The sequence below is a fragment of the Diorhabda carinulata genome, chromosome 6 (genome assembly GCF_026250575.1).
Source record: "Diorhabda carinulata isolate Delta chromosome 6, icDioCari1.1, whole genome shotgun sequence".
In the NCBI taxonomy this organism is placed as follows: domain Eukaryota; kingdom Metazoa; phylum Arthropoda; class Insecta; order Coleoptera; family Chrysomelidae; genus Diorhabda; species Diorhabda carinulata.
This window is the reverse complement of record NC_079465.1, coordinates 1,992,439-2,013,575: the sequence shown is the minus strand read 5'-3', so window position 1 is coordinate 2,013,575 and position 21,137 is coordinate 1,992,439. Positions and strand designations below refer to the sequence as shown.

The following is a 21,137-nucleotide window of genomic DNA, read 5'->3' as shown; positions in this document are numbered from 1 at the left end:
GCGTGTCGTAGCTTCTGGAGACTTACAAATTAAAAATTAACGCATTAATTGATATCACAAATGAATAAAAAAGGTGTGTACAGGGTATATAGGAAAAGATAGTGGAATAGGCGCAATAAGAAGAAAAATATTAACAGTTTCTCAAACTTTCAGGTAGGTTTAGGCATAAAGTAACTCCTACGGTAATTAATGTGTGTTGGTATTATTGTTCCAGTTTTTTATAAACTATTAATAATAAATTTTGATTGGGGGGTATATTTTTAATGAAACATCTAATAAATTCAACTTTTTATTAAAACTGTATTAATTATAACTAGACGAAAAATTTTGGTATAATCAGTGTATCAGCAAAATAACTTATCTAATATTAATTTTTGGCAAAAGCGCGAAGCCATCGAATAGACCAACAAAGTGGCCGATGTAGATACATAAAAAAATCTCAGGTTTTCCTGGTCGTTCGTCCAAAAAATCAACTGATTCAAATATTCATCACGAGCTACCCTACTCCGAGTAGTATATTTCAACATCCTGTATAGATTTGAAGGTATAGTAACAAATATCGAATCAGTTTTTCACTGGCAAAAAGGAACACATCCATCTACTCTTTCTCAAAAAAAATGGAATAAAAAAATCTCAAAAATTAAGTCAAAAATATGCGCTCCAAAGCATAAGTTGTAACATAACTGCAAATCAACTCGATTATATATACAGTCTTAACCAATTATATATAACACAAGAAATCAAATATTTTGGAATGTTTCTATCAATTCAAATAATGTTTATATACAAATTTTTATAATTTTTTTCTTCATATTCTGGCTAAAACAATCCAAAATAAAAGATTTCTATAATGGTATAATTATTATCTGTACTCTGATGGCATTGATTAAGAAAGTTAATTTGTGAGGGGTCTAATTCAAGCCATTGTCAAGGTTCCGGCGCCCATTCCGAATCCTACACCTTTAGGTCCAAAGTTGCGACCATAACAACCTGAAATAAAAATCGACCATCAAACTAAACTCATTTGACATATATCATTGTTGCCAAAACTACGATGAAAAGTGACGTTTGTCTATGGGAATTATGGTTAGGTTAGGTTAGGTTTCCATTTCAAAGGCAAAACTATAATGAAAAGTGACGTTTTTCTATGATCTTTCCAATGCAAAGGTGAAACTAGAATCAATAGTGACGTTTGTCTATGAAAATGATGGTTTTTTGTGATAAAACAAAGTGTATTTTGTGTTAACTAGAAACTAGTGAAAATATAGTGACAAAGCAACGACTTAAAGTCATTTTATATGAATTGTTATTGATGAAAAAGTTAATCTTTCCATTTCAAAGGTGGAAATACAATGAAAAGTGACGTTTATCTATGAAAATGACGGTTTTTTGTGATAAAACAAAGTGTATTTTGTGTTAACTAGAAACTAGTGAAAATATAGTGATAAAGCAACGACTTAAAGTCATTTTATATGAATTGTTATTGATGAAAAAGTTAATCTTTCCATTTCAAAGGTGGAAATACAATGAAAAGTGACGTTTATCTATGAAAATGACGGTTTTTTGTGATAAAACAAAGTGTATTTTGTGTTAACTAGAAACTAGTGAAAATATAGTGACAAAGCAACGACTTAAAGTCATTTTATATGAATTGTTATTGATTAAAAAGTTAATCTTTCCATTTCAAAGGTGGAAATACAATGAAAAGTGACGTTTATCTATGAAAATGACGGTTTTTTGTGATAAAACAAAGTGTATTTTGTGTTAACTAGAAACTAGTGAAAATATAGTGATAAAGCAACGACTTAAAGTCATTTTATATGAATTGTTATTGATGAAAAAGTTAATCTTTCCATTTCAAAGGTGGAAATACAATGAAAAGTGACGTTTATCTATGAAAATGACGGTTTTTTGTGATAAAACAAAGTGTATTTTGTGTTAACTAGAAACTAGTGAAAATATAGTGATAAAGCAACGACTTAAAGTCATTTTATATGAATTGTTATTGATTAAAAAGTTAATCTTTCCATTTCAAAGGTGGAAATACAATGAAAAGTGACGTTTTTCTATGATCTTTCAATTGCAAAGGTGAAACTAGAATCAATAGTGACGTTTGTCTATGAAAATTATGGTTTTTTGTGATAAAACAAAGTGTATTTTGTGTTAACTAGAAACTAGTGAAAATATAGTGACAAAGCAACGACTTAAAGTCATTTTATATGAATTGTTGTTGATAAAAAAGTTGATTTTTCAGTTTCAAAGTCAAAACTAGAATGAAAAGTGACGTTTGTCTATGAAAATAATGATTTTGTGATAAAACAAAATGTATTTTGTGTCACCTAAAAACTAGTGACAGAGCAATAACTTCCAATTAACATGCTAAACACTCTAGTGATAATTCTACTTCAAAAGCAACAACATTTCAACGAAAATTCTTCAAAATTTTCCAATTCCACGAATATCGAAAGCAATACTGAAATTATTGATATCAGTAATCTTATTTTTTTCTCCAAAAATCCTAAAAAACTGTTTTCTAACACAATTACGACTAACACCCTGTATTTTGATTCAATACAATCACCAAAAAGCTTAATTTGTTTAATTTGATTTTCTACCGACAAATTTTGGTGGAATAGAAGTGATGTCTTGTTGGTCTCTACTTCAAATCTCAATAAATTTCGATTGTACAATATGTGTCAGTACATTTTATTCCAATTCAGATTAAATACGAATTTTAATAATAAAAAAAAACACCACAAAACGTATATTTTGATTATTTTATTATATTTGTTAATAATATGACAGTTAGGTTATAGACACCGCTACTATTCCACCAAAAAAAAAATTATAAATTCAAAAGGTTCAGTAATCGATTAATAAAAATGTGAAACATGACAAAAAAAATCTTTTTTATTGATTATAAACAATTTTTGAGCGTTACCTCTGCAATAGATGTCGCCGTTAGGTCCATCGTTAAGGATTGTAGAATCTAGCGAACGGCTGCAATCGGCGCAACTGAAACATCTCCTATGCCAGATTCCATTTTTGCTAATCATTTGTTCGGCCGCGTACACAGCATAACCGCAACGTCTACAACCTAAAATTTTATAAAAATAAAAAAGTTTTTCGAAAAAAAAAAACAGTACAAGACTTGGAAACGTCACTGTATGGGATCAACAACGTAGCAAGATCAATTCTGAGTCATACATCAGCAAACATAACACAGGAAGGAGAAAAAAGAGCAAAGAAAACGAAGAATAACGAAATGGATCCCATTTTGGTCAAGGAGAAGGGGCTGGCGAAGAAAAACTTGGAGAAATGTAGAAAATTGGAGAACAAAATGCTGGAATCGGAAAGAATGGAAAAAAATAGTCAAAACACCGAATTGATGGTTCATCCACAGTATAATCCTTATTTAGCACCCAATAATTTCTTCAAATTACGAAAACAACGTTTTTTAACACCCGAATAAGCGATTGAAGCGTTCAAACTACATGTTTTTGAGGTTATAAATTATAAATATCTGTTTATCTTAAAATTTGAGTAGCAACCATCGTAGTGGAAGTTTACTGGATACCAGATGTCGTCATTTGCTGCAAAAGGAACATTTTTTGAAAGAGAATTACCGTCCAAGATTAGTAAAATTTTGTAGTTGGTACAACAACGATCGTAAATTATATCTAAGCGGTCAAAATGTTGAATTTGTTTTTTGTTTTTTGTTTTTACCTTGTCCCGGTGCAGCTTTACGTCCACTGTTAGGTCTGGGATCGTGAACGGCCGGTGCAGTGCCGTCGGCACACACCAAAGTGGGAGCGTGACCGAAACCGAAACCCTTAGGTCCGAAGAGTTTTCCGTAGCAAGCGCGACAATGAATTTCTTTATCGGGTCCATCGCATGCTAAAACAGAATCGAGAGGCCTATGACATTCGGCGCAGTTGAAGCATTTTTTATGCCACATCTGGAAATTAAAACGAAAATTTATGGAATTTTTCGTTTGGTGTGTAGTTGAAAACTTACAGTTCCTTTGGCCAGTTGTTGTTCGGCGGCGAAGACCATTCCTCCACATCTCGGGCAACCTTGACCGGGAGGGGCCTTAATCGAGGTCGTATCGGGGTTGTAGAAAGGTCGGCTGGCGGAAATTTCATCTTCTCTATAATATAATAATCATTAAACTTTTGTTTTTATTATATATATGATATGAAAGAGCTTACGTAAGACCGTCAGTTTGTAAGAAACCGGATCCGCACGCGAAACCGTAACCGTGCGGTCCCCATTTCTTTCCGTAGCACGTTTTGCAGTAGACGTCTCTATCGGGACCGTCGCAAGCGTTGATGGAATCTAAAGTTTTGGTGCAATCTTTGCACTTGAAACATTTACGATGCCATGGACGTCCTTTAGCAAGAACTTCTTCGGCTGCAAATACTACACCGCCGCAACGGGGACAACCTTCACCTGGTTTTGCTTTAATCGCAGTAGTATCGATGACGGTGGTTTTTGGAGCCTGGTCACTATCGAAATAATGACAATCAAGAAATTATTATGATAATAATTAATATTTTTATCTTTCGGAAAATTCGTCTAGCATCTAGTAACTCATTTTTGGGCACAAAACAAAACGAGAATCGTCGCTAAGCCAATATATTTACCATATTCGGCTCCCTTTGACTTTTTCCTCATTTCATAACTCAAAAATTCACTTGGGGAGTTCATTGAAGCCCAACCTGACCGAGGCTTAAAGCCGGTGTATGGAAAATTGGATTTAACTTGAATTTTGAACTATTTTAAAGACGATAATTAAAATTTATATTAAAATACGTGAAAATGTTTTGCTTTTTTTGCTCTAGTCAATTCAGAATTGATTTGATTGATTACTTCGTTTCTCAAAGATGAATCAAATGTTTAAAGTAGTGCCTATAACATCAGTACACTGAATTGTCGGCTTAAATTTGACACGTCTCGCGCTGACGTCATATTGGAATCACAATGTTTTCTTAAACATAGAAACTTGTATGTATTTACCACGTTTTTGTGTGTTTTGGGGCTCGAACAGTATTTAAAACTATTATAGAGTTAACTCAACTGTTATTTTATTTTAAAAGAATGTCGCATGCCGAATTTCGTACGTCTTCTCCGTCTTCTTCTCCTTCTTCTGCTCCATCATCATCACATGTCACAAACAAAGCAGTTGCTAAATCTGTATTTTTATTTGACCAAAGCAATGACTTCAAAATTTATTTTTCCTTCTTATGTAAATTGTTTTTGTTCAATTCAATTTCCGGAAATTATGCTTCGTAAGTATTTGAAATGACTACGTCTCTATTGAATATCGTTTAGTACCTACCTAATGTTAAAATGAAAGGATTTTCCAACTTTACAAAGTAGATACTAAATTCCAGGTTATACGTTACGAGTTGTATGTACTCGGACTACCTTTTCGTTTACCTGAAATATCCCCGTTCCTATTTAGCGTATCATTATTTGAACGAATCAAAAATCGTCACGAGTTTTATCGTGTACTCGGACTACCTTTTCATTTACCTAAAATATCCCCGTTCCGATTTAGCGTATCATTATTTAAACGGATTAAAAATCGTCACGAGTTTTATCGTGTACTCGGACTACCTTTTCATTTACCTAAAATATCCCCGTTCCTATTTAGCGTATCATTATTTAAACGGATTAAAAATCGTCACGAGTTTTATCGTGTACTCGGACTACCTTTTCATTTACCTAAAATATCCCCGTTCCTATTTAGCGTATCATTATTTAAACGGATTAAAAATCGTCACGAGTTTTATCGTGTACTCGGACTACCTTTTCATTTACCTAAAATATCCCCGTTCCTATTTAGCGTATCATTATTTAAACGGATTAAAAATCGTCACGAGTTTTATCGTGTACTCGGACTACCTTTTCATTTACCTAAAATATCCCCGTTCCGATTTAGCGTATCATTATTTAAACGGATTAAAAATCGTCACGAGTTTTATCGTGTACTCGGACTACCTTTTCATTTACCTAAAATATCCCCGTTCCTATTTAGCGTATCATTATTTAAACGGATTAAAAATCGTCACGAGTTTTATCGTGTACTCGGACTACCTTTTCATTTACCTAAAATATCCCCGTTCCGATTTAGCGTATCATTATTTAAACGGATTAAAAATCGTCACGAGTTTTATCGTGTACTCGGACTACCTTTTCATTTACCTAAAATATCCCCGTTCCTATTTAGCGTATCATTATTTAAACGGATTAAAAATCGTCACGAGTTTTATCGTGTACTCGGACTACCTTTTCATTTACCTAAAATATCCCCGTTCCGATTTAGCGTATCATTATTTAAACGGATTAAAAATCGTCACGAGTTTTATCGTGTACTCGGACTACCTTTTCATTTACCTAAAATATCCCCGTTCCTATTTAGCGTATCATTATTTAAACGGATTAAAAATCGTCACGAGTTTTATCGTGTACTCGGACTACCTTTTCATTTACCTAAAATATCCCCGTTCCTATTTAGCGTATCATTATTTAAACGGATTAAAAATCGTCACGAGTTTTATCGTGTACTCGGACTACCTTTTCATTTACCTGAAATATCCCCGTTCCTATTTAGCGTATCATTATTTAAACGGATTAAAAATCGTCACGAGTTTTATCGTGTACTCGGACTACCTTTTCATTTACCTAAAATATCCCCGTTCCTATTTAGCGTATCATTATTTAAACGGATTAAAAATCGTCACGAGTTTTATCGTGTACTCGGACTACCTTTTCATTTACCTAAAATATCCCCGTTCCTATTTAGCGTATCATTATTTAAACGGATTAAAAATCGTCACGAGTTTTATCGTGTACTCGGACTACCTTTTCATTTACCTAAAATATCCCCGTTCCTATTTAGCGTATCATTATTTAAACGGATTAAAAATCGTCACGAGTTTTATCGTGTACTCGGACTACCTTTTCGTTTACCTGAAATATTTCCTGAAATGTGAGCAAACAACTCAGGAGTTTTTGGGGGGAGATTAGAGGTCAAATTTCCATTAATTAAAACTAAAATATCTAGAAAGGAAAGAGAAAGAAATATATGCAAATTTAGGTCAAGGTCGTTATTGAAAGGAAACAGACAAATTTTCCGACTACGATTTATATATGACGTTTTAGTTAATAGCTATTAGTGAGCCGAAACGACAGTGTATTTTTTTCCCAAAATCGATCTATCTATAATAAATTTTTAAAAAAATACACTACAATTAGTATGACTGACAGAGGTTGTGTACAAAAAAAACAGACATTCACTTAAAAAAAAAGTACACGAAGAAAAATTGCTATTCAAATGTACCTCTGCCATTCAAGATCCAAAGCGTCTGACATAAGCCCCAGGAAAATCCCCCCGGCATGTCCAATTCCTCGTGGGCCGTAGCGTTGAGCATAGCAAGCTATATGATACAAAATACAATAAATGTTATAGTTTGACAAAAAAAAAACGGGGTATTAAAAAATAATTCAAAACTAAATACCTTGTATAGTCGACATTATATTTATCTGGGTATGTTTAATTTAAAATTTTTGAATAAACTGCACTGGTATATTGAGCAAATAACTTCATGAACAGTTACAGCGAAATTTTTACCAGGTGGGTACCAATACTACTAAATTTACACGTTGTTAAATTTGTACACGTCCCCAGTAAGATAAGTAAGAAGAATGTCAGTGTATAACGTGCTTTGGAATATCAGAGTAATAATTGGATTGGGCAAAACTAGAACTCCCTCCCTATAGTCCCGATTTGTCGCCGTGTGACTATTATTTGTTTGGTAAATTGAAATAGGAACTTGACTGGCTGAGATTCGTAACCAATGCTAATGTAGAATCCTTCAGACTTTCCAGAAAAACTACAAAAACTTCAGCTCTGTCTGTAACTTATTGAACCACCCTCGTATTAGTTTGAAAATTATAGTAGCAGATTTTGAGGTTATAAAAGAATGGAAAAGATCAAATTCATTTTAAATAAATAATGAAAAAATGCTCGAAAGGAAAGACAATTCGTTAAAAGCAACGTACTTAATTATAGAAACATTTAAAACGCATAATTTGTGTTGCAAGCAAGCTTTCGATGCAACTATTAGAGAATCTAATTTAGGACCAGTTATTTTTGAGACATCTAAATATAGAAACGCCTCATACTTCCGTAAAACGTTTTTATCGCTCAATTTGTATCAAATGAAAAAGAAAATACATTTAAAAACTTAATATAGTTACAGCAACTTTTATTTTAAATTATTATAAAAAGAAAAAGTTAATGCAAAAAACTACAAAACTTGTAGTAATAAATATATAACAAAAATTTTTATTCTAAAATCTTCAACTAACCTATGATTCCTCTAAAACTAAAATCACGTCAAAATCAGTTGAATTATCCACAATAATATTGAGCCATCACGTTTATTATCTTAACATGAATCATCGCATTTGCTAGATTTGTCTACGTGTAACTTTTTCCTTTTGTCGAATCGAAGTCATAAGAAAGTCGCAAAGTGAAATTTGACAATATTTCAAGGCTTACAGATCAAGCATTAGCTTTAAAAAATCGAAGAATTTACTTTAGGTAAATAGAGTTTTGTAGGTTATGATCGCTAAAACTACTACAGGTTATTGAAAATAACTAATTATGGTATTAAGTACTGCTATTTTAGAAAGCGAAGCTGCTTGATATTAAATGAAAACAAATCATTTTGTACCTGACAGCAAAACAATCGCTCTGAAGAGTGCCACCTCCTTGACCATATCCGTATCCTTTCGGTCCAAATCGTTTTCCATAACAAACTAAGACACAACGCAACGATTTTATTTAAAGACATTCAACGAAAAATATACCACTGATAATTCATATTTTGTTATTTTATAATACAAAAAATAATTAATTATGCAAATTCGTATTATATAAAGTAATAATAGAAATTTATTGAAAAAAATTGAGGCTAAGAAACTCTATTGGAGGTATTAATGTTTCGGAAGATATGCAACCAATATAACAATATGTATGCGTGGTCATATATATTACAACGAATTATTATTTCAATACTATTTTCTTTTGATTTCCCGGGGGGGAAGTGGTTAAAAAGTTCCTAATTTCGTGTAATAAAAAGAAAAATAAGTGCGGGAAATCTGAATACCAACAATTATGGTTAATTATGGTTATATTTTTCAATATGAATTATCTTTTTGTTTAACTGAGTTTGTTTGTTATAAAAACACACCTTTACAGTAAATATCCTTATCAGGACCTTCAGCAACATTATAGGAGTCCAGTCCCTTGTTACAGTCAGCGCACTTGAAGCAAGTTTTGTGGAAGGCCTTGAATAGAAACGGACAAAATCTTATAAAAAACACAATACAAGTCACTACAAAATAAAAACTACATTTAACATGGGACAAAAACAATTTAAACGCTATTTCCATATCCGTCATGCCAAAAACAAATACAGAAACGGTCAGTGCTACCTTTACAATACACCATTCCATCTGGTCCATCACAATGTGATGTCGAATCTAACCATCGCTCGCAATTATTGCAACGGAAGCATATTTTGTGCCAACCCTATATAAAAAGCAAATTATATTTTCATTGATAATCATTTTTACCCCAATTTGAACGAAAAAGACATCCGGCAACAATGCCGTATACTATATTTTGTTTTTTACGACACGCGGCCACGAAATTGCTTTATGACGTCATACTTTCGAGTGATCATAACCTAAAAGTTCGATAAACACCATTTCTCTCATCGTTGGTACAATTTATTTTTGTTTATAACATTAAAGTCTTAATTAAATACTTACTCTTCCACGGGCGAGCATTTGTTCGGCGGCATAGACATATCCTCCACATCTAGGACAACCTTCGCCTTCGGGAGCTTTAGCGATAGCTTTTGGAAGCAGAGGAGCACGACTTCTAACCACGTCGTCGCCGCTAAAATGATTAATAATAACATAACTGCACCTATTTTGTTAAAATTTGTCGTTAAAATTAAACAGAAAACTTATTCCTGATGGGTATTCATAGAGATAAACAAAAAAGCATATCATGTTTAACCTAACCTAACCAATTTCTTTCTGTGTCTTCGTCCTTTTATTGCAGATTTGATTCGTTTGAGTCATTTTCAAAGTGTCAATACAAATCTCGTTGCTTCTTGTTGTTCAAATATGAGAATTTTAGACCGATTTTTCGGTCTTTGACCCATCAACATCATCATCTTCTCGGCCATCTTGAAAACGCTTAAACCACTTAAAAACACGTGGACGCAACAAACGTTCTAACACATACTAAATTTCAATGAATTATAAGTTTCTTTTGCAGTTTTTTCACAACAATTCGTTGCTCTATTTCTACGGAAAAACAAACGAAAGCCACGGCTACACTGGTTTGTCTCCAGATACGGTAAACTTTAGGTTAAACATCTGCGTTTCTACGATGTTACGTAACCCGACAGCGATGATATAATAACTAAGAAGATGGTGTCAGAAGTACCTGCTATGACATACAGATGGCGGTAGTTGCTTTAAAAAACTACTGAATTAGAAAGTAGACAATGTATACAGTTTGAAGACACTACGTTGTTTAGTATCTATAGTATGAACTAGATCCTATTGTGGGTTCGTTATCGGCAGTAAAATATTGTGTAGCAAAGTTTCGACGAGACCGTTACGTTCTGCGAAGACTAGCAACGCAGTGGTGGACGAAATGAGGCGACGAATCCACTTGATGATGCGGTACACGGTAGATATATGACTCATTTGATGTTGTAAAGCATCAAATTTCTTACCAAACTTCCGATTGTTCAGTCTACCTCCATCACGTCCCCCTTGTATGTATTCGAATTTTGAAGACGCCACGTTGTTTAGTATCTATAATATGAACTAGATCCTATTGTGGGTTCGTTATCGACAGTAAAATATTGTGTAGCAAAGTTTCGACGAGACCGTTACGTTCTGCGAAGCAACGCAGTGGTGGACCTAATGAGGCGACGAATCCGCTTGATGATGCGGTACTTGGTAGATATATGACTTATTTGATGTTGTAAAGCATCAAACTTCTTACCAAACTTCCGATTGTTCAGTCTACCTCCATCACGTCCCCCTTGTATGTATTCGAATTTTGAAGACGCCACGTTGTTTAGTATCTATAATATGAACTAGATCCTATTGTGGGTTCGTTATCGGCAGTAAAATATTGTGTAGCAAAGTTTCGACGAGACCGTTACGTTCTGCGAAGACTAGCAACGCAGGGATGGACCAAATGAGGCGACGAATCCACTTGATGATGCGGTACACGGTAGATATATGACTTATTTGATGTTGTAAAGCATCAAACTTCTTACCAAACTTCCGATTGTTCAGTCTACCTCCATCACGTCCCCCTTGTATGTATTCGAATTTTGAAGACGCCACGTTGTTTAGTATCTATAATATGAACTAGATCCTATTGTGGGTTCGTTATCGACAGTAAAATATTATGTAGCAAAGTTTCGACGAGACCGTTACGTTCTGCGAAGACTAGCAACGCAGTGGTGGACCAAATGAGGCGACGAATCCACTTGATGATGCGGTACACGGTAGATATATGACTCATTTGATGTTGTAAAGCATCAAACTTCTTACCAAACTTCCGATTGTTCAGTCTACCTCCATCACGTCCCCCTTGTATGTATTCGAATTTTGAAGACGCCACGTTGTTTAGTATCTATAATATGAACTAGATCCTATTGTGGGTTCGTTATCGACAGTAAAATATTATGTAGCAAAGTTTCGACGAGACCGTTACGTTCTGCGAAGACTAGCAACGCAGTGGTGGACCAAATGAGGCGACGAATCCACTTGATGATGCGGTACACGGTAGATATATGACTCATTTGATGTTGTAAAGCATCAAACTTCTTACCAAACTTCCGATTGTTCAGTCTACCTCCATCACGTCCCCCTTGTATGTATTCGAATTTTGAAGACGCCACGTTGTTTAGTATCTATAATATGAACTAGATCCTATTGTGGGTTCGTTATCGGCAGTAAAATATTGTGTAGCAAAGTTTCGACGAGACCGTTACGTTCTGCGAAGACTAGCAACGCAGGGATGGACCAAATGAGGCGACGAATCCACTTGATGATGCGGTACACGGTAGATATATGACTTATTTGATGTTGTAAAGCATCAAACTTCTTACCAAACTTCCGATTGTTCAGTCTACCTCCATCACGTCCCCCTTGTATGTATTCGAATTTTGAAGACGCCACGTTGTTTAGTATCTATAATATGAACTAGATCCTATTGTGGGTTCGTTATCGGCAGTAAAATATTGTGTAGCAAAGTTTCGACGAGACCGTTACGTTCTGCGAAGCAACGCAGTGGTGGACCTAATGAGGCGACGAATCCGCTTGATGATGCGGTACTTGGTAGATATATGACTTATTTGATGTTGTAAAGCATCAAACTTCTTACCAAACTTCCGATTGTTCAGTCTACCTCCATCACGTCCCCCTTGTATGTATTCGAATTTTGAAGACGCCACGTTGTTTAGTATCTATAATATGAACTAGATCCTATTGTGGGTTCGTTATCGGCAGTAAAATATTGTGTAGCAAAGTTTCGACGAGACCGTTACGTTCTGCGAAGACTAGCAACGCTGGGATGGACCAAATGAGGCGACGAATCCACTTGATGATGCGGTACACGGTAGATATATGACTTATTTGATGTTGTAAAGCATCAAACTTCTTACCAAACTTCCGATTGTTCAGTCTACCTCCATCACGTCACCCTTGTATGTATTCGAATTTTGAAGACGCCACGTTGTTTAGTATCTATAATATGAACTAGATCCTATTGTGGGTTCGTTATCGACAGTAAAATATTATGTAGCAAAGTTTCGACGAGACCGTTATGTTCTGCGAAGACTAGCAACGCAGTGGTGGACCAAATGAGGCGACGAATCCACTTGATGATGCGGTACACGGTAGATATATGACTCATTTGATGTTGTAAAGCATCAAACTTCTTACCAAACTTCCGATTGTTCAGTCTACCTCCATCACGTCCCCCTTGTATGTATTCGAATTTTGAAGACGCCACGTTGTTTAGTATCTATAATATGAACTAGATCCTATTGTGGGTTCGTTATCGACAGTAAAATATTGTGTAGCAAAGTTTCGACGAGACCGTTACGTTCTGCGAAGCAACGCAGTGGTGGACCAAATGAGGCGACGAATCCACTTGATGATGCGGTACACGGTAGATATATGACTCATTTGATGTTGTAAAGCATCAAACTTCTTACCAAACTTCCGATTGTTCAGTCTACCTCCATCACGTTCCCCTTGTATGTATTCGAATTTTGAAGACGCCACGTTGTTTAGTATCTATAATATGAACTAGATCCTATTATGAGTTCGTTATCGGCAGTAAAATATTGTGTAGCAAAGTTTCGACGAGACCGTTACGTTCTGCGAAGCAACGCAGTGGTGGACCTAATGAGGCGACGAATCCGCTTGATGATGCGGTACTTGGTAGATATATGACTTATTTGATGTTGTAAAGCATCAAACTTCTTACCAAACTTCCGATTGTTCAGTCTACCTCCATCACGTCCCCCTTGTATGTATTCGAATTTTGAAGACGCCACGTTGTTTAGTATCTATAATATGAACTAGATCCTATTGTGGGTTCGTTATCGGCAGTAAAATATTGTGTAGCAAAGTTTCGACGAGACCGTTACGTTCTGCGAAGCAACGCAGTGGTGGACCTAATGAGGCGACGAATCCGCTTGATGATGCGGTACTTGGTAGATATATGACTTATTTGATGTTGTAAAGCATCAAACTTCTTACCAAACTTGCTGTGTTTGAACCTTTGTACTTATTTAGTAAATTTGTTTATAAAATTTCAATGTTAGTAACTAATCCAAAATATATAAATTATAGAAGAAAAATAATAAAAAGCTGTCACGATTAATGCTATAAAAAAATCTAGAATTACAAGCATCTACTACAGTGTATTGCAAATAGTGCTGCTAAAGCCGCGTGGTGCTGAAAAATAAAACTAATATTTTGAAAAAAATGTAACAGGAGAAGGTGAATTGTGTTTGATACATGATTGATAGATAATTCAAGTCTATAAATATTAAATAAAATGAGGGAACTCTCCTTATCCCACTACGAAATATTAAGGACATTGTTAGAGGGGGGTAAATACGTGTTAATATGCGATTCAGAGCTATTTGCCAGCCATGCTGATAATTTAAAAAAATTTCTCACCGTTTCTGTTTTTTTTTTATAAATAAATTTTTTCTATATAAACTTTCCAACACCATCACAGGACTGACACAACAAAACACTACCACAAAACGGGGGAAAAAGAACGGGGGTTGGTTTTTTACGATATTCCAATAATCATAATACTAAAGACAAAACTACATTTATCTCAACATGTGGACAAAACCTCGACAAAGCATGCAAATCATTATTTTTTTAATAAAATATATTCAATCAATTAATAAATTGATTTTTATACCGATAGGGAATATGCTTGTATGTTTTTCATATTTTTAATCCACTCTTTAGATCGCCATAACTCAATAAAAAATGAATATACTATCAAAAAAATCCAAATAATTATTAAAATAATATTTAAAGTATCGGTTTAATTCGGCTTGTTTTGAACGCCGTTATTTTTCGCGGGCTTCGGATAACGTCAATTGTCACAAACAGTATTTGTTTACTTCAATTGTGACAGTTACTTTATAAGTTACAATATCGATTAAAGTCATGGAAAAAGTTAAAAGAAGAAAACAGATTATTCTATGATCTAATTTAAAAACGCTTCTCGAACACTAAAATAAACAACAATCCAGGACGTGTCTTTTGACGTCACGACCATTGATAAAGCGTTTATTAAATTTGATTTTCGCCCATTAATAATGAATTTATACTATTGAGAACAAAGTAAAATGGAAAATATTGATTTTATGATAATATTGGGACTGTAATATATAGGGTGTTTCGAAAAATTTTACTGAATTTGAAAGAGTTATAGAAACACGTTGGTTCTGTATTTTCCTATTAATTTTGGAAATAATGTTTATTATTAATAATAACGAAGAGAATGATCCGAAATTGCTCTATGGAAGAGTTAAATGTAGAATTTGTTGCTATAGCAAAATTTTCTCGGAATATCGCGTCTCGAAACACAACGACTGTCTTAAATAAAATTTATTGCAATTCAATTATTACAAAATAACCGAATCGTTGCTCATATGAAAATTTATAAATAAAATCTATTTTAAATTCTAAAAATATTACATTAGTGTATATAGTGGGGGGGATGGAAAAAGGTTTCAATTGACGACAGCTGACAGTTGATGTGGTTTTTTGGCCGCCATCTTCAGACTGATTCCTTCTTAAAGTTACTCTTTGCTAAAGAGGCAAAAAAGAAACAAATAAAAATCGTGTCCAAGATTCCTTTCCACTTGGAAATTTTTAGCGCAGGCTTTTGCTGTAAGCGGTTTATATTGTGCTATGAATTTCAAATTTCAACGCGAGGATCTCTCTTTTTTTCTTTTCAGAACTATGTAAAACAAACCAAACCTAGACTAGGATTTAGAGAATAACGATGAAGTAAATACTGATGAATTATTTGACATAAATAATATGTGTAACGCCCTAAAATCATTACGCCACCATCCAGTGCTGGCTGATCTCTCTCACAATCGAGGCCATCAATTCCCGTTGACAGTGAACGGTGACGGATGACATAAGTGAAAGAAATTAGGCGCCAAATTATTTTATTAGTACAACATTAACTTTTATTTTCGTATATTAAAATTAATATGTATTTAATTTTATGCAATACGATCAAAATTTCATCCCCCAGAACCCACAATATATGGTTTAAATTTACTTCGCGCAGTCTTACAAGGTTCATTTATTGTGATTTTTCTACATGCATTTCTTTATAAAATATTTTATGTTCGTCGTATCTATAAAGGTCGGACCGACGTCTTTTGCCGATTACCACCGAATAGTTGCGAAAACGGTCTTTAAAAACAGCTGATTACTTTTAATTCGTTTACCATCGTCTTTTATCCACAGAATTGGGACGGTTATTTTAAATTTATATGAATGTTGTTTGTTAATATCTGCCGAGCTTAATTACCTAATAATTTTTCATATATGTAATAAAGATAATAATGACATCTTAATTGATTTCGTTCTCTAGCATTGAAAGTTTAAGACAAATAATCAAATAATTTTCTTAAAATCACTTCTGTATTTTGAAAATGAAGGTACCTTTTATATGGAAACGTAAAAAGCCACAAGTTTGTAGTATTTTCGTTTTGATATTTCTAATAAATATATTGTTGATATTATAAACAAATTATATTTGTACTTGTTTGGGATGATGAGAGAGATCCTGACATTGGAATATAGATACAAGGAGACTGCTTGTAACAATTGTAATAAGAAAAATAAAGTCATGGGAAATATACTATTATAGTTATAATAGTTTATTTAACATAACTTTATTTAATAATCTGAAAATATGGTAGAAAAACATTAAAACGTACTGGCAATAACTGTATTCAAGACGAAATATGTAGTTTTTATTATTTGAAATTTAGCTATGCGTTGTATATTATGCAATTTATTTAAAGAAAAATAAGAATAATTATAAATATTGTATTGTAAAATTAGATTTATTCAAGTTCCAGTGAAATATTATAATAAGATGGCAGTTTCTACTACAATAATAGTTCCCATCTCTATTAACTTACAGTTTCCTACTACTTGACAGAATAATTGTTCCTTAAGATTCGCGAATCAAAGTGGAGATGGCGTAGTAGTGTAGTTGACAGAGTTTATAGTAATGAGAATTGTATACACAATGGAATAGTGAAGATTAAGTAGTTGAAATTGAAGCATATAATAAATAAATATTAATAAATAAGGCTTAGTAAATAGTTGGTAAATATGTACGTTTTATTGTTTTTTATGATAAAAATGAGATTTTTGTAGCAGAAGCACATATAAATAAGGAATATGAGAGATAAGGAAAGCCCTCAGTCCATCAAAAAAAGACAAACAAAAGGAAACAATTATCCAAACAGCACCTGTTTTAACAATTATTCTCTACCTACCTATTTAATAGCATTACGAAACTAATTATTTAATTGCTTCTTCAATAACTAATTACAATGATATAGAAAAGCAGTTGCAGATTTATATTCATTTTGATTTTATATTGGAAGTATTTAGAAGAATATTAGAATGCTCAATGTATATATATCATTCCAAATACTTTCCAATAAATATTCTCGAATTTTCGATTGGAATTCAATTTAAGCATAGCTGATTTAGGCCTACTGTAAGTTTCTTCGATATATTAGTACGAGAAAATAAACAATATCTTAATAAAATCATACTGAAACGAAGTATAATTAAAATAAACACGTTCACTGCCGAGGTCGTATCGATTTATGTTTTCAAATCAATCGTAACAACAGATATTTTGAATTTGAATAGTTTTTTGTTATTTTTAATAATTCGAGATATTGTTTGCTTCAAGTACACGTATATCTGAATGAATTCAATTGTTTTGTTTTGTGAAATAAATTGTTATACTTACTTTTTGAATTGGGCGCCATCGTCCATACTTAAGCACCCAGCTCCACCACCGAATCCGTAGCCTTTAGGCCCATATTTACGTCCATGGCAATTTTTGCAGTAAAGCTCAGCTTCATGTTCGGTGACGTTGGTGGAGTCGAGCATTTTGTTGCACATGCCTAGCATTCAAATAATAAATTTATAATTCAGAATGGAATATTAGACATAGAATTCGATAATATGATTTCAGTTTATATTTCCAATATTTGTCTAATGGTTACTTACCACATTTGAAGCAAGACTTGTGGTATTTGTAGCCTCCGGCTACTTTTTCTTCAGCTGCGTATACAGATTTGCCGCATTTTGGGCATTTTGGATTTTCGGCTGGCTTGAAAGGCATCTTGATCTATTTGTTGGTCGGACTAGAACAAAAATACGAGATATAAGTCAAATTTTTTCATAAACAAAAATATATGAAGCATTTTAAGACGTGCCATTGCATGATGAAAATATTGGTAAAAATAAAAAAATCCTTGAAAAGAAATATAGAAATAGAAACAACTTGTAGAATTGTAAAAATAGGACTTGGATTGTAGAAAAAAATAGCTTAAAAACAAGAAATGCGATATTTTTAACTCTATGTGTGGTTTTTCGAAGAAGGTTTTATAAAAATATGAAAAAGTGCAAGGAGAATTTCAATTAAATAGAATACAATTTGAAATAATTGTAGAAATAGGACTTGGATTGTAGAAACAAATAACTTAGAAATAAGAAATGCGTTTTCTTTAAATCTATGTGTGGATTTTCGAAGAAGGTTCAATGAAAATATGAAAAAATGCAAGTAAAAATAAATTAAATAGAAAAAATTTGAAATAGTTGGGAAAATAGGACTTGGATTGTAGAAAAAAATAATTTAGAAACAAGAAAAGCGATATTTTTAACTCTATGTGTGGTTTTTCGAGAACGTTTTATAAAAATATGAAAAATGCAAGGAGAATTTCAATTAAATAGAATAAAATTTGAAATAATTGTAGAAATAGGACTTGGATTGTAGAAAAAAATAATTTAGAAACAAGAAATGCGTTTACTTTAAATCTCTGTGTGGATTTTCGAAGAAGGTTCCATGGAAATATGAAAAAATGCAAGTAAAAATAAATTAAATAGAAAAAATTTGAAATAGTTGGGAAAATAGAACTTGGATTGTAGAAAAAAATAATTTAGAAACAAGAAAAGCGATATTTTTAACTCTATGTGTGGTTTTTCGAGAACGTTTTATAAAAATATGAAAAATGCAAGGAGAATTTCAATTAAATAGAATAAAATTTGAAATAATTGTAGAAATAGGACTTGGATTGTAGAAACAAATAACTTAGAAATAAGAAATGCGTTTTCTTTAAATCTATGTGTGGATTTTCGAAGAAGGTTCAATGAAAATATGAAAAAATGCAAGTAAAAATAAATTAAATAGAAAAAATTTGAAATAGTTGGGAAAATAGGACTTGGATTGTAGAAAAAAATAATTTAGAAACAAGAAAAGCGATATTTTTAACTCTATGTGTGGTTTTTCGAGAACGTTTTATAAAAATATGAAAAATGCAAGGAGAATTTCAATTAAATAGAATAAAATTTGAAATAATTGTAGAAATAGGACTTGGATTGTAGAAAAAAATAACTTAGAAACAAGAAATGCGTTTACTTTAAATCTCTGTGTGGATTTTCGAAGAAGGTTCCATGGAAATATGAAAAAATGCAAGTAAAAATAAATTAAATAGAAAAAATTTGAAATAGTTGTGAAAATAGGACTTGGATTGTAGAAAAAAATAGTTTAGAAACAAGAAATGCGTTTACTTTAAATCTCTGTGTGGATTTTCGAAGAAGGTTCCATGGAAATATGAAAAAAAGCAAGTAAAAATAAATTAAATAGAAAAAATTTGAAATAGTTGTGAAAATAGGACTTGGATTGTAGAAAAAAATAATTTAGAAACAAGAAAAGCGATATTTTTAACTCTATGTGTGGTTTTTCGAGAAAGTTTTATAAAAATATGAAAAATGCAAGGAGAATTTCAATTAAATAGAATAAAATTTGAAATAATTGTAGAAATAGGACTTGGATTGTAGAAAAAAATAATTTAGAAACAAGAAATGCGTTTACTTTAAATCTCTGTGTGGATTTTCGAAGAAGGTTCCATGGAAATATGAAAAAATGCAAGTAAAAATAAATTAAATAGAAAAAATTTGAAATAGTTGGGAAAATAGGACTTGGATTGTAGAAAAAAATAGTTTAGAAACAAGAAATGCGTTTATTTTAAATCTATGTTTGGTTTTCTCTAGAAGTCTTCATGAAAATATAAAACAAAACTCAGAATGCAATCAATTCGATAAAAAAAATCTTCTACATCAATTTTATTTTAATTAAGCAGTCGAAATATAAAAAATTGAAAGCTAAATCTGTGAGAGTAATAAAGTAAAGTGATTTAATTAGTTTCTAGTTAATTAAAATGATTGAAATAAAAGCATGGACCATCTTATGAACTCAGTTTTAAATAATAGTTAATTCCTCGTTGATTCTTATAAAAAATTCTAAGTATAATCAATCATACGAATAGTTTCCATCTGAGAAATTGCGAAATAAGCGAAAAAAATTCCATCGACGAAAATGAATCGTTTACAATTTGAAAGGAAACATCAAAGCATGCTTGTAAAATTATTTCGAGCATTAATTATGGAGGTAATCACTCAAAAAGCGATGTCATATGCACACGAAAATTCCTGCTGCTCCTACTAGGTCACTTGGCAACGAGCGGCAGGCATAATATTACACAAACACAGTTGACGACGCTAAAAATAGTATTTTCTGGCGTTCGGCCAACATTCTATTATAACAGCTACCAAATATGGCTACGTCTAATGCAGGTAAACACTCAAAGCACCTTAGCACTAACACTCAAAAAAATTTTCTAAAACCACTCGCGATTTTTGAAAGAATTTTTGATTTTACCTTGTCGGAATCTAGTGTATGTGGTGGATAAGGGCTTAATATCCTCACTACAACCACTATTCGAAATGTCTGCTTCGGCTGTTGGAGAGTCTTAGTCTATAAACCGATTTGCACACGGCCCCCATAAAAAGGGGGGTTGTGACACACCAATACCTCTGAATAAGCTTTACACTGTTCTATTTTTGTGGAGATGCAAGTTTAACCGTGAAGTAAATCTACTTATTCGTTAAAATCTCAACCTTTTTCAGAAATTTGATACCTTTTTGACGGTTCATCAGGTTTTATAAATTACCTTCAAAGGGTATTTGTCGAAAACAATCAAATAAACATTCCTTGTATACAGTAGAAACGATAAATTCGAATATTTACAAAAAAAATCGCTCCAATATGAAATAGACAAAGAAAACAGGTCCGTTCTCGCCCAAAATAAAAAAATCCTTAAAAGAAATGTAGAAATAGAAAAAACTTGTAGAATTGTAGA

At 32.7% G+C, this 21,137-nt stretch overlaps 1 protein-coding gene across 4 annotated transcripts; it reads right to left on the bottom strand.

Annotated features, from left to right (window-relative positions):
* Positions 1-276: 276 nt before the first annotated feature.
* On the bottom strand, positions 277-20,877 carry LOC130895044 (muscle LIM protein 1-like). 4 transcript variants are annotated; one of them, XM_057802155.1, is made up of 11 exons: positions 20,657-20,877; positions 17,944-18,080; positions 17,681-17,837; positions 9,850-9,979; positions 9,267-9,363; positions 8,748-8,832; positions 4,212-4,508; positions 4,018-4,150; positions 3,727-3,958; positions 2,942-3,097; positions 277-990 (listed from the first exon to the last, which is right to left on the bottom strand). In XM_057802155.1, exons 2-11 carry the CDS (start codon positions 18,056-18,058, stop codon positions 917-919), a joined length of 1,476 nt encoding a protein of 491 aa, XP_057658138.1. In that variant the 5' UTR covers positions 18,059-18,080; positions 20,657-20,877; the 3' UTR covers positions 277-916. The 4 variants fall into 4 exon arrangements, with proteins under 4 accessions (XP_057658138.1, XP_057658137.1, XP_057658139.1 ...); XM_057802154.1 differs by lacking the exons at positions 8,748-8,832; positions 9,267-9,363 and adding exons at positions 7,349-7,445; positions 9,511-9,607 and having other exon boundaries at positions 20,657-20,860; XM_057802156.1 differs by lacking the exons at positions 277-990; positions 2,942-3,097; positions 3,727-3,958; ... (1 more) ...; positions 8,748-8,832; positions 9,267-9,363 and adding an exon at positions 9,511-9,607 and having other exon boundaries at positions 4,358-4,508; positions 20,657-20,860.
* Between the last annotated feature and the right edge of the window lie 260 nt (positions 20,878-21,137).